The following is a 21,705-nucleotide window of genomic DNA, read 5'->3' on the forward strand; positions in this document are numbered from 1 at the left end:
ACTAGATGTGCAATAGGAGCAGGCCCTGTATTTTACCTTGACGTTAAATAGAGAACAATATTGGAGAATGGAGATTGAGTATTTTGTAGGGCCTCAGGCTCATCATAGTCCAGGACAAGAGATGTCAGTGGAGAATATGTGAGAGAATGATCTATGCCAGTGTTGTGAGATGGAATGGGAATGTTAATCAGGACACCAGGATTCAGAAGTGGCCACTAGATTCTGTTTATTAGTGTAGGAAAATAAACTCAGGCATTTGTCAGAAACAACATCTGAAGAGGGAGAGAGGCTTTTTGATTAATTCCCAGATTGCTTTCCTATTTCTCCAGCGTCCCTGGGGAATCCAGCATGGAAAGCCTCCATTGGTTCATGTCTAATTATGCTGCATCCACTTTTCCTTTGGAACTGCTTCATGACTTTTGTTTTGTATTCCTTGCAGGTGAGAGCTCAGCCTCTGTGGTTCTTAATGCCTCAGCAGGATTATTTTCACTAAAGATGGAAACACTGGAGTCTGAATTGACCTGCCCAATCTGTCTAGAATTGTTTGAAGACCCCCTTCTGCTCCCTTGTGCTCATAGCCTCTGCTTCAGCTGTGCCCATCGCATCTTGGTCTCAAGCTGCAGTTCTGGTGAATCCATTGAACCCATTACTGCTTTCCAGTGTCCTACGTGCAGGTATGTTATCTCACTGAACCACCGGGGCCTGGATGGCCTTAAGAGGAATGTGACTCTGCAGAACATTATTGACCGTTTCCAGAAGGCTTCAGTCAGTGGACCCAATTCCCCAAGCGAGAGCCGCCGGGAGAGGACGTACAGGCCCAGCACTGCCATGTCTAGTGAGCGAATTGCTTGCCAATTCTGTGAGCAGGACCCGCCAAGGGATGCAGTGAAAACATGCATCACCTGTGAGGTCTCCTACTGTGACCGTTGCCTGCGGGCCACACACCCCAACAAGAAACCTTTCACCAGCCACCGCCTGGTGGAACCAGTGCCAGACACACATCTTCGAGGGATCACTTGCTTGGACCATGAGAATGAGAAAGTGAACATGTATTGTGTATCCGATGACCAATTGATCTGTGCCTTATGCAAACTGGTGGGGCGTCACCGAGACCATCAGGTCGCATCCCTGAATGATCGGTTTGAGAAACTCAAGGTAAGAGATCTGGGGAATATCCTTTACACAACTTTGTCTCTTTACACACAGTTATGCAGTATCAAGTTCCCTAATTAAATGATCTGCTTTTCCTGTATGACAAGTGCATTAACTCCAAGTTGTTCTTGTGAGGAATAACCTACTCACCTACAAGCTCTCACTGGAACCTATTTCATCTGTTGCATAAACCTGCTTGCATTCACTCACCTCTGGCCCATTCTAGGGGAGTTAGCCCCCAGCCCACCATACCAGTAATCTGTCCAGGGAAACGGCACCCTCCCTTCTCTGTGAGTGACATACTGCACACTACATACCTTTGCCATGATCTTTCCACCTCTTCTTTTAAGTATGTGAGTACCCGTGTAGGTGTACTATAATAAGCATATGTGCTGATTTGCTTATGTATGCGTATAGCAATGGGAAGGTTGGGTATGTCTCTGTGAAAGTGTGGGTGGAGGTGTCTGAGTGTATCTATGTAGGAGAGAGATTTCTGTGGAGGCCAGTAGTGTATGTGTTTGCATATTCAGTACACTAAAGAAACAAAGGTTTGGCCTTGGCCCCACTACAAATTGCCATCAAGCCCTTAACACAGGGCTAATGCTAAGCCTGTCTTCAAAACAAAACAAATAAGAAAAGAAACTTCAGTGTACCATAAAGTCAGGAGGGATAATCAAATACTTGAACTAAAAATTTAAATTGAAGGCAATAAATATTTAATCCAATATTGGATTTTGTGCCAGTGTTTGTTTTTGTGGGTTATGGATTGAAGCATTTGTTTGCAGGCCCTAGTTTGGAAGTTCCTAATCTTTCATTTGTGTTCAGTGGACAGAGTTTTCTGAAGCTGTTGTGCTGTGTAGTATTTATGTGCAAGTCTAAGCACCTGCTTTTAAAGCCCTACTGCCTCACGTTGATGTTAACAAATTCCAGATCCAGCAAATTGTTTTATTTGCATTGCCTGCCTGCTGTGTTGTTTAACCTCTCTTAAGAAAGGAGCTACTTAACAGAAATTCCAGAAAAATAAAATGTTTAAATGAATAATAAGATTACGACCCCAAAACAGGGCCTGGATGTATAAGCCAAGCTGGAAGGAAGACCCAGATGTGATGAAAGGAGGACAAGAAGAGAGTGGAGATTTTCGCTTTGCCATGCTCTGGAAAAGTCATTGTAACTTAAGTAAAAATTATAATGCTGGTGAGGGTAGCAATACTCAGAATGGGATTCATTTTCCCTTCTGCAGTTTGATGAAAATATTTGAGAGTAGTCACATTGACAATAGTTTTGGCCTTTTTTGATGATTATTTATATCTAATATTTGTAAATTTGTACAAAGTTCCATGTTTATCTGTTGATTTCACTCAACATGATAGTCTCATTCATATCAAGGCTGCAGAGAAGAATAATCTCATTGACTTCAATTCTTAGAATCATAAGATGTTAGACCTTGGACATGGTCTAGTTGAAGCCCCACACTTAAGTAGTATAAACTGAGACTTTGATAGGTTAAGTGATTTGTTCAAAGGCACAGAATTGGATCTAGAATTCAGCTTCTAGACCCTGAACTAAGTATCCTTTCTATTGCAGCCTCTCCAACTTTGTTTTGGACCTGTTTTCCCCCATGGAATGTGATTTGAAACTTAACTTCATGCTCCAGCAATTGCCTATTTTGTGGGTCAGAGATAAACAATTAACAGCATCAAGGAAAGGACATATTGTGTAAACTTACAGCTTCATGGTGGCAAGAGATGGGGGTGGGGTTGCAGGAAGAGTGGGGGATATGGAGAGGATGGAACAATCTCTGCCAAATATTTGCAGGTGTTGGAACTATAATAAGGCATTGGCCTTGAGAAATATTCCAAACACAAAAATCTGTATCCATATGTACTCTTGAGATAACAAAAGACTGGATGGAATAAGCCTGTATCTACAGAACTCCAGCTTTTTGAAAACATCTGAAAACATGAAAACATTGGATGATTGATTAGCTATTTGGCATCATGCAGGTATGGCCCTCATCTCCAGGGATAGATGGAGCACAGAAATATTTTACCAAAAGATTTCGTCTGTAACTAATCAGTAATTTTTGGAGAAAGCAAGGCCAGATTTTGAATCATTCCCCTTTAATTTTTTAAGAAAAGTGGAGAAAATTCTGATTATAAATTAAGTGGAAACTTTTTTTGCTCACTTTTGGATGGAGAGTGGAAACATGAATCATTCCCAACCATGTGGTTTATTATGTTGTCTGGAACATCTTGGACTTTGGGGAGGGAGAGGGAGGTGCTGCTTGTGCGTGTGTGTGTATGTGTGTGGTAGCTGGTGGGGGTCACTTTGGTTTGGTGCCAAGCATAAAAGGATGTTAGTTCTCCACATTAAGCAGAGAGGAAGTCTGACTTCTAGGGTCACACACACTTCTTAGAGTTCATTTTCATTTAGAAAGTATTTAGGATTATCCCCTTAATCTGTTTGATTCTTCCCCCAGGAGAAAGGAGAAAGCTGACTGTCAGAAGCTCTGGGGGAGATGGCTCTGAGTGTACTGCCCTGGCCCTAAGAGTAGCACAGGAGTCCTACAAGAGAAGGGGAGGGATGGTAGTATACATGCCTAGGGGGTTGACTTTCTGGCCAGTAAGTGATATGGTGTTTATTTGTACTTTTTGGTTCTAGAGCTTCATCACTGGTTTTTTAAGTTTAAGTACTAACCTCCCTGATTAGGATTAGTGGTCTCTAATACTTATTTTTTCAATAAAGAATAAACAAACCATTATGTTATAGACAAACAGTCAGAATAACCGGAAGCCAGCCTGACTTCTTAACATGTACTCAAAATGGATAAGTTGGTTTGGGATACTTAGTATAGTTTATTATCTTTATTTGTCCATTCTACCTACATGTCCGTCAGAAGGCTACCTGGGTTCAATTAATTCTTCAATTTCAAAGAATAATTGTGTTCACAACAGTTATTACAGTAGTAAGGCCTATCAGAATAAGTATTTTTTCCATTACTTCTCTTTGCACTTATTTGTCCCAATATAGATTTTAATTCATGATATGGGCAGCTTTTCTATAAAACTGGGTTGCATTTCAGAATTTTCATTGTTGCATGAATTCCACCTCTTAGAAAAGGTTGATATTCTTGTATGAATAAATAATGGCTTTACAAAAAGGCCAAATATCCGGAGCTTTCTATTGGTGACATATCTCAATTTGATATTCGGAGTCCTGTATGACTCGGTTTTCATGCTGCCCATCTAAATCTCTTCTTGCTATCACTTTCAAACATGCTACCTTTATCCACTTAGACTAGCCTCCTAACTGCTAAACACACCATTCAATACCTTTTCTGACTCAATTTGTGTCTGTGCTCTTCTCTTGACCTGCTTAGGAATCCTACCTATTCTTCAGTGCTCAGTTGAAAGCCCACAAGGCCACTCCGACACACCCCAAATGTACCATACATTCTTTGAAGCCAAGTACAATGTCTTTTACTTTTTTTGTACCCTCCTTAGCACATATAGTATTTGCTCAAGAAATCAAATGAATTAAGTCTTTGTAATGGATTTTCAGGAAGTATTGATCAGTGTCTACAGCTTGCATTGGTTCTCATACAAATCTGTCTTGCCATTGTGAATACCTTAGAAGTCTGAAAAAAATATCTCCTGTGACTGATAATGTTAAAATAAAAAACCAGAGGGTTAGCAAGTGTATGTTAAAAACAAGAGTGTTAACAAAAGTATGGCATGTCCTTAATTTTAAGAGCCTATTCATTTTGATTGCTGGATTTTCCAACTGCCTAACCTTATGGTGACATCTGTATAAATCAAATGTGATTATCATAATTCTCTTTGAGAGTGATGTCTTCACATTTCCATGCCCACAGCCTGCCAAAAATATAGCTGATGAAAGCCAGGGGGAATAGAGGAATTTCCTGAAAGGAATAAACAAGCGCATTTTCTTTTTCTCATTACATTTCCACAAATTCATTTCTACAAATAATTCTTAAATGTAGTTACATTTTACATATCAGGGGTCTTGTTGTTATAAAATATTACCTGGCACTAGAGTAAGCCTTTTTTATGGGAAAGTAAAACACGCGTGCGCGCGCACACACACACATACACACACACACACACACACACACAGACTGAGACAGACCTTAAAGTTGCTAGACAAAGAGAAGAGAGATAGGAGACTTGGAAAATGTTCAAAGGAAAGCCACAACAAGAGTTGAAAGGTTGGAAAATATGATATTCTAGGGTCTTATCATAGTTGATTACTCGTCCTTCTTCCTACTCAGTCACTCTGTCATCCATCCCCATCCAGCTATTCTCACTCAGCTGCCACCTTCTCCCAGTCATTTGTCTACTCACCCACTTGACACCCACTTCTGTCTGCCAAGATAGATACCCTCTCAACTTATCTCCCAATGGGCATTTGACTCTTTATGAACTGGTATGAGTATAAATATAAAAGAAAGAAAGAAATATATTTATGAGAGACTAGGTTGAGAGTATATTTGCATACATTTGTATGTGTCACTATATATGAGTATGTATTTCTGCATGGACGAGTGTCTGAGAATGACTGTGTCTGTGTGTATCTACATATGTGTGTCACTGTGTGTGAGGAGGAGAGAGTGTTTCTGTCAATCTTCCATGAGCATATCTATAGATAAGTTGGGCATGAAGGGGCCATAAGTGTAAGTAAGGCAAGCTTTCTGTGGCCACCCTAGGGAGAGTTAGGGCCTCAGGAGAAACCATCCTGGAACTAAAGAATCTCTCTAAATAAATGAGTCAGATCATACATCCTCATGGTAAAAATGTTCAGTGGAGGCCAGGATGGGTTACCATAGGTGAGGGAACAGGAAAAGTTGCTTCTCGCTTTTCCCCACTTAGATAATGAATCATAGTTGCTAAATGTAACAAAAGCAAAGATTTGAGCCCAGATTTGCACTCTCTAAGGGATAGTGGTGGACATATGTGTATGGCATTGGGGGTAATACCTATCATGGGGTTTCTCAGCTAAGCCAGCCTCCAACATTCATAAGATCATTCTTGCTTGTAGATCTGTCTTCTCTATGGTTTCTTTATTGTCCAAAACTTGCTCCCCATGACTTACAGTATGTATAAATCTGTATGCATTTTGTGTGTGTCTATGGGCAAAAAAGGAATTTCCATCTCCATTCAAACTGTGTGCTAACACTCATTTGAACCCCTGTTCTTTTCCTTCCAATAATTATACCAATTCTCTGGCACTGTTCCCATACAGTATTAGCAGGGCCCTGTGCTGGGAGATGTTTTCTATTGTTTCTTAAGTTTGAGAGCAAGTTTAGCAAGTGGATACCCCTATTATCTGGGCTTTCATCTTTCTGTTTTTCTGTTATTTCTTTTGTCCCGTCTTCTCCTCACCAACATCTGAAAGGAGCTAACAACCATCAGTCTGAGAACAATTTACAAAATGTTGACTCATATTGGTTCATGGGCAGATGAAAATCCTGTCTGCTATTTTTGGGCAAAATAACATATTACAGGAGTAATATATAGGTGAGGAAATAGTAAGGAAACGAGAATTATGGAGCCCAAAGAAGTGAAGTTTAAAGGGGAAAATGTAGTGATATTAAAGGGGAAAATGTAATGACATTCACATTCATGAAGGGTTGATATAATGAGGTAATATTTTGTTCCTTATTGCCTGTAAAGATAGAACAGACAACAACTTACACTGTATAGCACCAGGGATTTAGGCCAGCATTTCATTCATTCATTTAACAAACAATTAATGAACACTTATTTTGTTTATTGAGCACTTAAAATGTTTGAGTCATTATGGTCGGAGCTGGGGGCACAGTTAATAAGGCACAGTCCCTGCCCTGAGGAGCTTTGAACTTAGTAATGGAGACAGATAAGTATGTCACAAATTCTAATTGAGTATGGTAAGTACCATGACAAAGGTTTGCCCAGGATACTCTGAAGCACAGAGGAAGAGTCAAGGAAAGGAAACCATCGCGCTCAAAACCAGGGGATCATGAATGAATGTATTTGTTGGAGAAGAGGGTTAAATTGGAGAGAGACTGTGAAGAAAGAATTAAAAGGACTTGGTGGTTATAGGTGATGGAGAGAAGGAATTAAAAAATGATTTTGAATAGGAGAGGGCCTGAAGAATCTTGAGGGACAGAAGTAGGGACATCAGGAAGGGTTTATCAGTTTTGGAGGAATGATTGGACTTTAAATTTGAGTTTGATGTGATTGTGAGTCATGTAACATTCACTCATTCATCAGACACTTACTGAACACCCATTAGGTGCCAAGCACCGAAAAGGTATTGGGATTATAAGGATAAAGGCAGCACAGTCCCAACCCCAGAGGCACTCTCAGCTTATTGTGGGGAGACTGACAATTAAGGACACAGTTACAGGACAGCGTGGTGAGTGCTGTGACAGTGGGAGCACAGCAGGTTATGAGAGAGCATAGGAGGGGCATCAGGAGACACTTTGGGTGGGTTTTTGGATTCCCAGTTGTGGGGCAAGGATGGAATAAAGGGCAAAGAGTGCTCTAGACAAGAGAAAACAGTTTGTTTAAGTATCTGGAGAAGGGAAAACATGAGGTACTCTCAGAACTGAATGGGCAAGTGTTCGAGAAGGAGTTGAAATTCAGGCCTTTGTGGTGGCTGAAAAATCAGGTCTAGAGACATAGATTTGGGTACCTTAAGTGTGGAAGTAAAGCCATGCAGTAGTGAGCTAAGTGAGGGCCCAGGAGTAAGCCTTGCTGCACATTAATGGTCTAGAGGGTAGGCATGAAGGAAGAGCAAGGGAAGAAGAGGAGGATGTGTATGAGAGGCAAGAACCGAAGTAGTGCAAATAGAAAACAACATGGAGGCCAGGCAAGTAGAGTTGGCTTTGCCTCGCTATTCTGTGTCTTATCAAAATAAACACCAGCTTTAGATTTTTAGTATAGGTTTTGTTTTAGAAGGCCCAAATAATAATTTACACATTAAACTAGAGATTTAATCATGGTGTGCACCTGAAAGAGTGGGGAAAGAAAAGAATACAGGATAGTTTGTGTAGCATTTCTAATAAAGGGACTGATGTAGGTGTGGGTCTTTGCTGATGATTTCAGAACCTTCTGAAGAGAAGAGGATTGGCAACCTGTTTCACTGGGCTTGAGGACTGGTCTGGTTATTCTATTACAAACCTCACATAGAGTAGATCTTGTACATCCAATATGTCACCTGCATCTTGTTCTGAGACATAGCTTGTGTCTATACAACAGCAAATAAATGTTTGGAGAAGGAATAATTCTGGCACGAGGGTGTGGGCTTCAGTTTGTGGACCAGATGGTGTGTTCTGGCCATATGTAATTGATACATAAAGTGACAGACTGAAGCAAAAGCAAAGTAAGTATTTTAAGACAATCAGTTTAAAAAAAAGAGAGGTAGAATGTGACCTCAAAAGTGTGCTAAGATTTTTGGCTACTGGCTTTTGGAAGAGCTGGGAGCATTGGTGAGTAGACTGGATGTCAAAAAAGAGCATGTCAAAGGAGAGTAATGGGGGGTCATTGGCTCAGATTATTTTTAAAGATGAAGTTGTTTTCTGTCAGTTGGAAAGGCTCAGGTTGGGAGTGGGTTGGCCTTTCTTCCCTTCACTTCTCCACCCAAATCCCAAGGGTCAATTCCCACATCAAAACAGTTAGGATCTTGTGTAGGTTTCGAAAATGTTTCCCTTGTACCTTTTAGAAAGTAAGAGAATATACGGGCATTCAGTGGCAATATTACATGTTTAAATAGAACAAATAGTCTCCACCCCTTTTTAGGCTTTAAGACTTGCTGTGGTAGGTAGGTATGCACAGGTGTACTCACATATGTGTGAATGCATGTGGTTTCATAGAGCATAACAAATGGAGATCATAGGTGAGCATGTGCCATCAGGGGAATCTCTGTGGCTTTAATGAAGAGCTGGTGTTTTGACATACAGCTAGGTTTCTTGAGAGAGCCAGTGAGATAGCTACCTGAAATAACCTCTGTCTAGAGAAGTGAAGAAAACCCAGTGATTATTTGAGAGGGTTAGAGAAGCCATTTTATTTTATGGAATGCTGTCTGGAAGAAGGCTAGGCTGTGCCTGGCTTTCTTGGAAATAGCAAAAACATTTTCCTCTTTGGAAGAGTATGACAACACGAAAAGAGTTAGTCTGTATGACACAAATGAAGTGGAACGTGGGTAAAAATGGAATCAGTGTAGACTGCCAATTTAGCTGTCTTGGGCCTTTTAAAATCTAAATTATGCAGATCAGCCAAACATTCCCCTCACTCTGTGCTGTTTAGACACGTGTACAGTTTTGTGAAAGCTGTAAAGATGTAGTCATCAGGGGGTGAAGAGGGTCTCACAGTTCCATAGCACAAATGGCTTCTCTAACCCTCACACAGGGGAAGCACAGAAGGGCTCAGAGGTGACCTCTATAGCAGGAAATGGGAGCTTCATCCTGATCCCCTGCCAACCTCCTGTCCTCATTTCCTCCCAGCAGATATCTCCATTCCAATCTCCCCTACCACTTTGACTCTCTTGCAGTCACGGGTCACCTGTTCTGAGAAAGCTGCACTAACTGGGCTTGAACAGAGGGATCCTGGCCCAGTCATTAACTGGATTGCACATAAAAAAGAGCAAAATAAAACAATTTCTAAAGAACAAACAACAACACAATAACAAAGAGACATGTTTGGGTTTCATTAGGAGGTTTTATACATATGCATACACACACACACACACACACACACACACACACACACACACACGATTGTGTTCTCTTTGTTGTCTCAGCCAGAGTGTAGACAAGATAATTACTTGGCCAAATCAATGAAATCATTCAAACCTTGAGTGGCCCATAGTTGCTAGTTCTAAATGATTGCTCAGCATGAAGCATGATAAGGAAGGGTGAAGGAATAGACTGCATTAGTGCTTCAATTCTCCACTTCCCTTTGCATATGTTCATTATTGAGAATCAATTCCAGTTTGAGAGGAGGCTTTAATTCCTTGTAAATGAAGTGGAAGTGAGTAAGTAAATGTTCAGGGTTTTCCTCAAATTATGTCTCATAATGAAAGAAAACAGTGGCAAAAAGCCATCAGCAGATGGTGTTTTCATTAGCCAAAGATTTATTTTTCAAAGCATTTCATATTAATGAAGTAAGGTTGAAATTAGAGTCATCTTGTCAGTTCTAGTTCTATGTTGCTAAAATGTACTGGCATTCTGTAAATTGCTAGGGGACCAGGGCAAAACAACCATTTGCCATAATTTTGTGATGGTAACCCAAGGTCCATGGTCTAACCAGACCCCAAATTATGTGTTCAGCCCTAATTTTTGTTTTCAGTGGCTTTACAGAAGCTGTGAGTCTCAGTTCTGGGCCATAAACACGGAACACACAGCAGAGATCTTAGTCCTGCTCTGCACTATGAATTATTCATAAGATATCACTTTCATGACAAGTGTTACAACAGGTTGCATATACTTGTTAGAAAAACTTCTCCCCATGGAATCCCCCCTTTTTAATGGAAACACAATACAGTTCAAAACACAGATATTTCTAATATTTCTAAAATTTCTAATATTGTATCTGCTCTGAGTTCATCTATCTACATTATGTTTGCATAATATGTCAGTATAGTAATTTGTGATACATGGGGTTTCTTCTGATCTAGGAGTCTAGACCACTCTGCTAGTGGAAGTGACAAACTGAGTGGGTCCATTACCAGTGCCCACTATTTAAATTAAGCTGGACCCTTTCATCAAATCTATCATATTCACCTATGGCCACATTTTTGAAGAGAAGTCCAGACTGTAACCTCCACATTTTCACTACTGATGTGCTCCTTAACTGTGTACAGTTTGGCATTTACTTCCAAAACTCTGATGAAACTCTTTTTTCAAAGGTCAGTAGTAACTTTTAATCACCAAATATGGCTGTCTTTTATCAGTCTTCATATTTCTTGCACTCTGTGTATTTGAGAGTGATGAATACTTTCTTGAAATGTGTTTCTCTCCATTTTCCGCTTAGGATGGCCCAGACCTGCATTAGAAACTGCCTTGAGTATTGTAGCCTCCTCCTAACCCATGTCCCTGCCCCCAGGCTCTCCTGTTTCAGTGTGCCCCACATATTGCTGGCAGGTTGATTTCATAAATGCAGACCTGATTATATCATTATCTGGCTTAAAAGCCTTTGGTAGGCCCCTACTCCTTAAAAAAAGTAACTACAAACTCCTCACCTAGGCATTCAAGAACTTTATCACAGGGCCTCGATCTCCATTTCCAACCTTGTCTCCTCTACTCTCTTATAGCCTATGTTCTAGCCAAAGTCAGCTTTTATTTCCTGAACATTCCCTTTTACTTTTCATCATGCTATTCCTTGTGCCTGGAACACCCTGCCCCACTCCATCTCTGCCTATTAAACTCCTACTTATCTTTTCAAGACCCATCTTAATTTCACCTCTTTATCACTGAAGTCACTGCACCTTGAACAGAGTAGGTCCTCAGTACCTTTGTTGTTTTAAATCACTGAACTCCCATTTCTTTTTTTCCTCTGAATCTACTCAGCATAGAGGTCATGGCCAAACCAATAATTGTTGCCTTTCTTTTTTCCTTTTCCCTCTCTTTGTTCTTGCTAAGGAGAAGGCTGCAGATTGAGATGGCCATGGAGTTTAAGATGGCCAGGGGAGACACTACCCAAGCCAAGAAAAATGGAATAAATGGTGAAAAATCATTTCCGTATAATTAAAGCCAAAGAAACCATGAGAGACCTGGCAAGAAGGGAAGCAAAGATTAAGCTGGTTCTTATAATCCAGTTTGAGAATAAGTGAGATCAGACTGCCCATTCTAGAAATACATATGTCCATGGGAATGTGTCCTCTGGGGTGGATTCATCGGATAGTGCCAGTGATACTAAGGAGCCACAGCTACTTAATAGGCAAGAAAGGGGCCAAGTACACAAGTACACAAGTCTTTTCCCATTCTCCCCACTTCCCCTCTCTCCTCCTCTCTCCCTCTCATCACCCTCAACTTAAAGAATGACCTTTGAACAACTACAAATCACAGGAACTGTAGAGATAGCAATGAAGCAATGAAGATGACCAAGGAAAGGAATGCTGGCAGAATAAGGGAAGGGAGTTGGGGCATTACATTTGGAATAGATTTGAGCTGAAGACTTGGAAATGGGGAGGAATAAAAAAGCCCATTATCAATCTAAAGTGAATAACATTCTGTTTTTTTCACTTAAGGAATAGAAGAGAGTAGCTTGCTCAACTGAAAATATGCTAAGAGTTCTAAGTAGTGTTGTAATCATGTTATATTAAACAAATTTGCAAAGCTCTTCTAATGTATACCCCCAAAGAATCTATGTAGCAGTAAGGAATGGTAAGCAGTAGGTATTCTATCTTGATGTAGTCAGGCTTTGTGTTATGAAGTCTGGCATTTCCATGGGCTGTTCCTTAGTGTCAGAGAAGGAAACTATGAGGTACAATGCTAGATTTTGATAAATCCCACATTTAAAATGCCATCTTTCTTTTTCTGAAGGAACCTACTGATAAATATAAAATGTTATCAAAAAAGGATAAAAGAAATCATGGAAAACTAGGGCAAAGCTGTGACTGAAGGCTAGAGACTTGGGTTCCAAGCCGTAGCTTTGCCACATACTAATATATGACTGTGCAAAACACTTTACCCCCACTGTGAAGCTCAGTTCTCATCTTTAAAATGCTGACATCTCCTACTTCATGGATTGTTATGATTATTCAATGATATATATGAAATTGTCTAACATAGTGTCTGGCAAGTGGTAATCATTCAATAGTACCTGTACTTCCTATGTCATAGGATTACTATAAAGGCAAAATGAGATACTGACTATGGCACACTTTTAAAAAGGTAAAATATTACAGAAAACATAAAGTTGCTTTAATGTCATTGAATTCCTACATCCACAAAGTCATGAATGTCATCTTTTCCCAATATGACAATCTGGAGCAAACATACAACATTATTAAGTAGCACCTAGAACAGTGTGTGGTCCAAAGCAAGTGCTCAATGCATCCTTGAACTGTTTGTTGACTGATCTCCACATGATAATGTTTCTCAAGCTCATTGAACATTTCTTCTTTTTTCCCCTCTTCCCTTTTTCCCTCTGGTTTCATACTTTCTGCGATGCCAGCAAACTCTGGAGATGAACCTCACCAACCTGGTTAAGCGCAACAGTGAACTAGAAAACCAAATGGCCAAACTAATACAGATCTGCCAGCAAGTTGAGGTATGTAACAGAAACATATGTGATTCTTTCAGAGGACCTGGATTGGGTAATTCTTTGAGGGGACAAAACTTTGACTTTTGTCAGAGTCTAGCTCAGCCATTTGGAGGGATGGGTTGAATGATACTTCTAGGAAGTCTCCTTCCTTTAGGATACTTGTTCCAAGAAAAGTGGCAGTTAGCTATTGTTTTAAAAAAACAGGCAGTCTTGATGGGTTGGGGAGACAATAGTCCAAGGGACAATCCCTTCTTTCCAAACAGCAGGCAGTATGAGAATCTGACATGAAGTATGTTTCTTCCTTCATCAAACTAGACATCATAGTGCCTTGAAGAGATTGCTGGGGTGTCACAGGGAAGTAGAGGATCCTGGGTCCTTGGGGTAGGATGAGGTTCATTCTATGCAATATTGTTTCTGTAACAGTATTATCAGGATAGTTTCTCCTCTTCCCTCCTTCTCCTCCCTTTGTCCCCATGCACTTTACCTGGTCCTCACTCAACTTTCTGCTTTTTCTTGTCATCAACAAATGATACATATGCTAAGCTTGTCTGTGAATTATAAAGTATTATACAAATGTAAGGTTTTCAAAAATTGTTACTTATATTGAATCTCAGAGCAGAGCTTACAAGAGGAGTTGAGCTCAATATAAATGGATGTGATAAAAGAAAGATGTTATTTCTCTTTCTGAAGAGCATGAAACTTCAGCTGCAGTGTTTGATTTTTTTTTTTTTTTTTTAATAATTATTTTTTATTGAAGGGTAGTTGACACACAGTATTATATTACATGAGTTTCAAGTGTACAACACAGTGGTAGAACATTTATATACATAATTCTAGGTTCCAGCTATCACCCTACCAGGCTGTTACAATATCTTGACTATATTCCTTATGCTATACATTACATCCCGGTTACTAATTTATTTTACCATTGGAAGTCTGTCCTTTTTTTTTTTTTGTGAGGGCATCTCTCATATTTATTGATCAAATGGTTGTTAACGACAATAAAATTCTGTATAGGGGAGTCAATGCTCAATGCACAATCATTATTCCACCCCAAGCCTAATTTTTGTCAGTCTCCAATCTTCTGAGGCATAACAAACAAGTTTTTACATGTAGAACAAATTCTTACATGCAGTGTTTGATTTTATGTCGATTTTGTTGAAGAGGCGATGGTAGGGCTTAAAGAGTGAACAAGGTAGGGTAAAGTATTATAGGACTCCTCATGGGCAGTGGTTGGGCAAAAATGTTTCTAATCTATTTATAACCTGATTGTCTAGTTGTCATCTAACTTGTACGGTAGATAAAGGATAAATGTAATGATTCAAGTTTATTTTATTTTAAGCAGTAAAATAATTTTATTAAGATCTCATCTCTTTATCCCACTTGGGGATTCCTATTTAAGAGTGTGGAAAATCTTCTTGTTAGGCAAAGAATCTTCTTATATGAATAACACTCCTGATTGTTTGGATTTCTTAAAATATTGCATTTTGCAAAGTAGTATACTTGCATGATGAGTACACCATAGCAATTTAATCCTGGCTGGGCACTCCATTTTGTGGAGAATGGTGCTATATGGTGAGCACATAGGATACCAGTTCATCTCATCTGAGAGATTATGGAATGGGGTGGGGAATTTAGGCAGAAGCATAAGGAATGGAAAGAAAGAATACTGGAACGTAAGTTGAAAAATTGGTTCTAGAGTTGACCCTGCCATTAACTAGTAGTATGAACTTGAGTCTAAGTTATTTAGCTTCTCAGCTTCAGCATCCTTACCTATAAAATAAGGAGTTGACCTGACTTATATGACCTTTAATGTGACTTCCAGATTTCATAGGTCACAATCTGTGAATGGTTACATTCTTTATTCTCTCTTTTTGGTCTTGTCCTTTCCAAGAGGGGGAAACAAAACAAAAGGCATTTTAGAGTGTGGTTTTCAGCTAATCAGAATCCCTCTATGTTCCATTCTATCAAAGCTTCTGATTATGCTGTTAGATTACAGTATAAAAAATCCACACTGGTGAGAAGACAAGGAAGTATTGTAAGCAGGAGACAAGATAAGGAATCCCTTGGCTTAGAATTTGCATGATTAAGGGTGGGGTAACAGCTAAGAGTGAATAAATGTGGTTAGAAATTAAAATTATCATCTTGCTCATTCTCATCAAAAAGGCTATTAAGTGTAGAGGAAGTTGTAGTCAAATTGGCAAGATAAGCAATTTATTTTCTTTAAAAATTTTTTTTAATTTTATTAAAGTACCACTGATATACAATCTTATGCTGGTTTCAAATATATAACACAGTGGTTCAACAGTTACTCATATTATTAAATCCTCACCCCTTCTAGTGCCGTCACTATCTATCAACGTAGTAAGATATTACAGAATCATTAACTGTATTCTCCGTGCTGTAGTACCAGCAGTATATTTTCATTGCTTATTCACTTTAGGACCTCTCTAATTTATCATCCCACCCCTGGGAAGTTTATCACTCTGGCCAGCCTCACCCAAACAGAGCCCTGTTCCAACCTTTCACAGCCCATTGCACTAATGAAACCTTTGTATTCATGGCCCTACTCTTTTTGAGCTGCAAGGAGCTAGTCTCATAAAACAATGCCTCATTGTGTTAATAGAGGAAGACTCATTATGGCTTTTGAGGTAACAGGCCACGTTTTAAAAGTGCCTTTCTGAAGTTAATATTCCTGTTTGAGCCTTCATGAGGTGACACTAATGCCATCAAATGTCAGCAAAGTAGGAGGAAGAGCAGCCCCATGACAAACCAGCAAAGGAGGTGTTTAAAAGGCTCCCTTAGGGATACTTGTTAAATCCATGTGTAGGCCACTGTCTGCTCTGGCACACAAAAGATCACCTTTTACTAAGAGTTACGTATGGATGGCTTTGTACCATGTACAAAGAAAATAGCACAGTCACAGTATTTACCTTTGGAGGACTTACGTACTATATGATCCACCCTGATATGTATACAGATGTACAGGAAGTAAAGACAGTGGAATAAAAATGTTAATTGAGAATTGGGAAAGAATTTTAGCCACTGCATTACATGTCAAGGGTGAGAGTATATTTTGGGAGTTAACTCCGTAGTCTATTCCGCTTAGCAGTTTATTTTCGACAAGGGCCCTACGGGATGGTTTATGGAAGCCCATGGCTGTGCACTATGACATCATCCTTTGTGAAAGGTTAGGGATGTGCCCTAAACTTCCCCATAATAATAGGGTGAATCCGGGGTACTTATTATACTCATTCAGCACACAGCCTGTTGGTCCAGAAGGCTTCAGGACAAGCCCTAGGATTAGAAAGGCAGTTAAAGAAGGGACTTGAGACTTCAGAAATACTTACAAATACTTTATAAAATGAAATAAACAGGAGGATACTGTCCATCATGAGAGTGACACATGGAAGAATGATTTGAAATTTTTTCATTTTATCTAATCCAGATCTGTCTGTAGGGAATGACTGTATTCCCAGTGTAAAACAGGCATTTTGCATTGGGCGGGGCTGGAGGATACCAGCTGAGGCACTTCTGAGCTATTTTCCTGCCAAACCTGTTCTCCTTCCTCATTGTCTGCCAATGTTTTTGTCACAGATTGACTTTTCATAAATGGGCCATAAATACTGCCTCCCTCTTCTGGTTCTTTCTCCCTGTTCTTTATTCTCCTCAGAAAGTAAACAAAGCTGCAGTCTTCCTATTATTGCAGAAACAGAGATTAGGATCACCACAGATTTGTTAGCTGAATTCTTTGGTAATGCAGCCTATTACAGTTGCTGCCCAGCTTTCCGAATTCACTGGATAGTCAGTTGGAAAACATTTTCGGTCTGGGCTGGAGAGCCTGGGAAGGAGGTGGAGGCAGACCGAAGACTCCTTTAATCTGGTTCAGGAAGGGCATGCTTTGACCTTGCTGCTCTGGCCACTTGATCTCTATATATAGTTCTTTGTCCTGTCTCATCAGGCATCCTTTGTTTACATTTCCAAAGGAAATCTCTGTTTAATGCATAGCCAAGAGAAAATGTATACCAATAGATGAATATTTCCTCTTGGCTTCCAAGACTGCATGGTTTTGTGAATACAAGCATTCCTGAAAATACTGAGGGGAAGAAAAATAGTAATCAGTGAGTGAACAACATTTCTTGAGCAAACACTATGTACTCAGTGTGGTGCACCATTTGGGGGCAACAAAAGAAACATGTTGTTGGTGGCGTCCGGGAACTTTTAGTCTAGCTAGTGAAAAAACGGTATCTAGTGAGAAACTGGGGTATTCTTATACAGCAGCATGCAGTCCAGAGTACCAATGAAGGCAGGATAGCTTTTCTTCCATTCTTACTATTTAATCTTGTTAGCTTTTAGGGTAGTGAAAGCACTTCCCTGGATATTGTGTGTGCCACCTGTTCTCCGCCCTGCCAGAACTGCTGCAGCACAGTGGGTTCGTGCATCCCAGAGGCTCTGTGGGCAGACTCATTTCTTTCTGGTCATCTCTCAAGCCTTGTAAGGAGCTGGGTGGCCCTGTTCTTTAGCATCAGAGAAACAAGAAAGAAAGGAGATAAGTTGGAAGAGAGGGAGAGGCTTCCCGCAGTTTGGGGAATTTGAGCTTTCTGTCTTGCCACCAGGTCTTCAATAGCTTTCTGGAGTTTTCCTCTAGGCAGTTCAAACTGTAGGTGGCTTGGTGTTCTCCCCTTCTGCTCCTGTGAAAGAGTGGTTTGGGAAGGGCAAGAGTCAATGTCTGACTGCTTCTCCAACCATAAAAATAGGTATTTTAACAGAATTTAATTTTAAAAAGCACTGCCATGGAAGATTTTAGCAGCTCATCCTTCAGTGTTTTAGAGTGGTTGAGCTAGAAGGAATAGAATCTAAATCATTAAAGCACAAATGTGTTCATTGGAGGAGTCTTCTACAAGCAATAAGTACATGATAAAATGAAATAGTGACTAAAGTAAGTGTAATCAGTGAAAATTTAATAGAGAAAATGTAATGTAGCCAGATGTTGGAGGAGGAAAAGTAAATTACTCTGACAGTTGAGACAGAGGACAGAGGTTTTCGTGGAGGTGGAAATGAGCAAAATGTGTGGGCAAAAGGGTATACTATGTACTGGGTGTACAGTGGGTGTATAGAGATAAATGGGAAATGGTCCCTGCCCTCAAGGAGCTTATCTGACAGGTAAAATGTCAAATCTAATGTCAAGTGATAATTGTAATGAAGGTTAAGTGCATGATGACAGGCTAGCAAGAGACAGAAATAGCTATCTACTTGAGAGACTTAGGAAAGACTGCAGAATATAATTAAAAATGGAGTTATCTTGAAATAAGAGTAGACTTTTGCTAACAAAAATGAGATAAGGGAGTGAGGGGACCACGTGGAAGAACACAGGAGGATAAATAGCATAGACATGTTCAGGGAACCACTAGAAGTTTGGTTCAGGCAGAATGTGACATGTGAAGATCATTGCAAGAGGTGAGTGTAGAGTAGTAGGTAGCGCCTAAATAATGGAGGGCCCTGTATGCCATGCCTTGTGTTTGGACTTGATCCTGAAGACTCCAGGGAGCCATGGAAGGATTTAAGGCAGGTGAATAACTGGATAAGATCTGCATTTCAGGATAGCTCTGGCTATAGTATACAGGCTGGAGCAAGAGTCAATGGTCAAAAGTGAAGGCAAAGACACCAGTCAGGTGGCTTTTACTGATCTAAGGAGAGACAAAGTCCCTATGTAAGGCAGTGGTGGTAGGCTTTGGGAGGAAGGGATAAATTGAAAATTCTTCTAGGAGTTGGAATCAGTTTTACCTGGTGATCAGTTAGATGCAATAGGTGGAGGGGTAAGAGAATAGTAGGACAATCCACAGGTTACTGGTGTGAGTGACTGAATGGATGTGTCACTTTTAACTAGATTAGGATGTACAGATGGAGTTCTTTTTAGACACATGAGGCGTGTTGAGCTGTTGGTCAGGGTTTCAGGTAGGAAATGCCTTAGTAGGCAGGTGGCTGGCTGGATCTGGAGGTCAGGAGAGGGGTCTGGGAAAGGAATAAGCCTTGGGAGTCATCAGCATCTAAGGGGTACTAAAGCCATGGAGAATGGAGAATGGGAAGAAGGCCTAGGATGGATGCATCCAGTTGTCACTTGAAATGCAACAACCACCCAACCTTCCCAAAGTACATGGAAAGAGTGTGGAGCTTTTTATGAGATTGCTGAAGGATAGTGTGCATTTAAAACATTAAATATGAGAAATAAATTATTGATTTGTGGAAATAATCAGCATTTCAGACATGACCTTCATACAGACTATAACAGTAAGTAACAGGTAATAAAGATTTCCTGTGTTTCAGGTAAGAACATTATGTGTGTTAACTCCATTTAATCCTCACAACTCTATGGGGTAAATCCTATTATTATTCCTGCTTTATAGATAAAAACACTGACACAGATTGGGGTGATTTGCTAAAGTCATGCTGCTTGTAGATGACAGAATGGGAATTTGAATCCAAGCAATTTTGCTCCAGAGCCTGGGCCCATAACCACCCCATTACACTTACTTTTGCAAGGCCAGAGTACATGCTACTTGGATGCCCTTGTTCATCACCCATGGTTCAGGACCCATCACGAAGGATGACTTGTAGTGAGTAAAGGGATATGATGTAGGGATGGGAATTCTGGAGAAGAGTAAAAGAGAAGCAGAAGGAGAAGAAAGAAGAAAACCAACAAAACGGGGGATCAAAATTGCAAAGGAAGAGAGGCCTTCAAGATGTGAAAGGTTTGACAGAGTCCATTGGAGCAGTGACACCATACAGGAAGATATCATTAGTGACCTTTGAGATAGAAACTTCAGTGGGAAAGTTAGGATGAGAGATAGATTCAAAGAGGTCAGGGAGAAAGTAAGTTGTAAGGAAATGCAGATTGTGAGAGGTTTGTAAAGATGAAGAGAGAAATAGAGTAGTACTTATTATCCTTTTGTAATGCAGAACAATCAGACCAAAACACAATCCTCTAGTTGTTTATTCTGTTACTGGGTAGCTACAATAGGAGTCACTAGATCCATTCAGACTTTGACTACAGGTGCTTCATTTCTCTTCCTGACATGTCTTCCAGGGTCCTCTTGCCCATCTCCAAAGCCTCAATTTCTACATCTCTCTCTTCTTCATAATTGTATGTAGGTTCTAGGGCTCAGCATGCTATGGTAATTTTGGAATTGGACAGACAGGAGTCATGCTAGCTGTTGTAACCTTGGACACAACTTCTGTGAACATCAATTTCATCATCTGTAAACAGACTAATCAAACCTTGAAGGGAAAGGTAGTATATATGTAAAGTGTCTGGAAGATAGTTGAGGCTCAATAAATGGTGGTAGTAGTAGTAGTAGTGATAAAACCACGAGTAGGAGTAATAGTAGAAGCAGTTAGTAGTAGTAGTACTAGTATTTCTGGGCACCACACTTCTGCCAGAGATTTCTATCCATGACTTCAGGATTTCTAGAGATATTTATCATTATTTCTGAGGGTGCAGAGGACCATCACTCCCAAAAGCTCACATTCACTTTCAAATGTAACATTCATGAACTAGAACTTCTTTGGGAAGGGATAGTGGTAATAAAATTGCAGCACTAAAAATGTTGGGAACCTGAGCCATATGACCTATTTAATAAGTGGTACTCTGCAAAAGCGGTGCACTAAAAAGGGTTTTTATCCTCAATAAGCTGCTGGTTTTCAGGTACCACATTAAGTAAATTTTATTTAGTGGGGAAAGTTCACTGCCCTTCTGCAAGAATATTGAAGAGATTCTTTAAGTTGATACTTAAGTAAACTTGCCTATTATCCTGCCCTAATTCCTCTTCATCACTGCCTCTAAGCAAAGACAAAAGAAAAGTTTTGGGGAGGAACACATGCTTTTATCTCTAGTGGTTCTAAAAAGAGAGAGTTCTTTGGGATTTTTTAACGTTTTTTAGCCAAAACGTTCTGTATTTTGTGAGAGATGGAAGAGAAAGAGGAGCAGACAATAGCTCCTGGGGAGAAGTTTGGCTACCAGGACCTCATGAGAATGAAATAGCTATTATGAAACCAATGTGGAACATAGGTGGAAAAAATGGTTTTCACAAACAACGGAAAATAAGTGCATGGTGCCTAGCCAGTCTGTTCATTTATACCACTGAAATGACTAATTCAGAGTATTACATTCAATTCTACTAAGCCTATGGCAGATGACATTTAATATAGATGAAAAACCTGAATCAACTGTGTAATCTGAAGTGCGGGAGTAGCCTACTTTTATACTAGAAAAGAAATGCTTTATAAT

At 39.9% G+C, this 21,705-nt stretch overlaps 1 protein-coding gene across 5 annotated transcripts in view; it reads left to right on the plus strand.

Moving 5' to 3' along the window:
• MID2 (midline 2) overlaps nucleotides 1-21,705 on the plus strand; it is an 83,626-nt gene that overhangs the window by 13,053 nt on the left and 48,868 nt on the right. For all 5 annotated transcript variants that reach the window (XM_036924957.2, XM_036924958.2, XM_036924956.2 and 2 more), the window contains 2 exons: nucleotides 440-1,155; nucleotides 13,332-13,427. In XM_036924957.2, coding sequence (XP_036780852.2) covers nucleotides 496-1,155; nucleotides 13,332-13,427 — 756 coding nt within the window. In that variant the 5' untranslated portion in view covers nucleotides 440-495. Of the gene's footprint in view, nucleotides 1-439; nucleotides 1,156-13,331; nucleotides 13,428-21,705 lie in introns of those variants that run through there.

This window comes from Manis pentadactyla, chromosome X, assembly GCF_030020395.1.
Source record: "Manis pentadactyla isolate mManPen7 chromosome X, mManPen7.hap1, whole genome shotgun sequence".
NCBI classification, from domain to species: Eukaryota; Metazoa; Chordata; class Mammalia; order Pholidota; family Manidae; genus Manis; species Manis pentadactyla.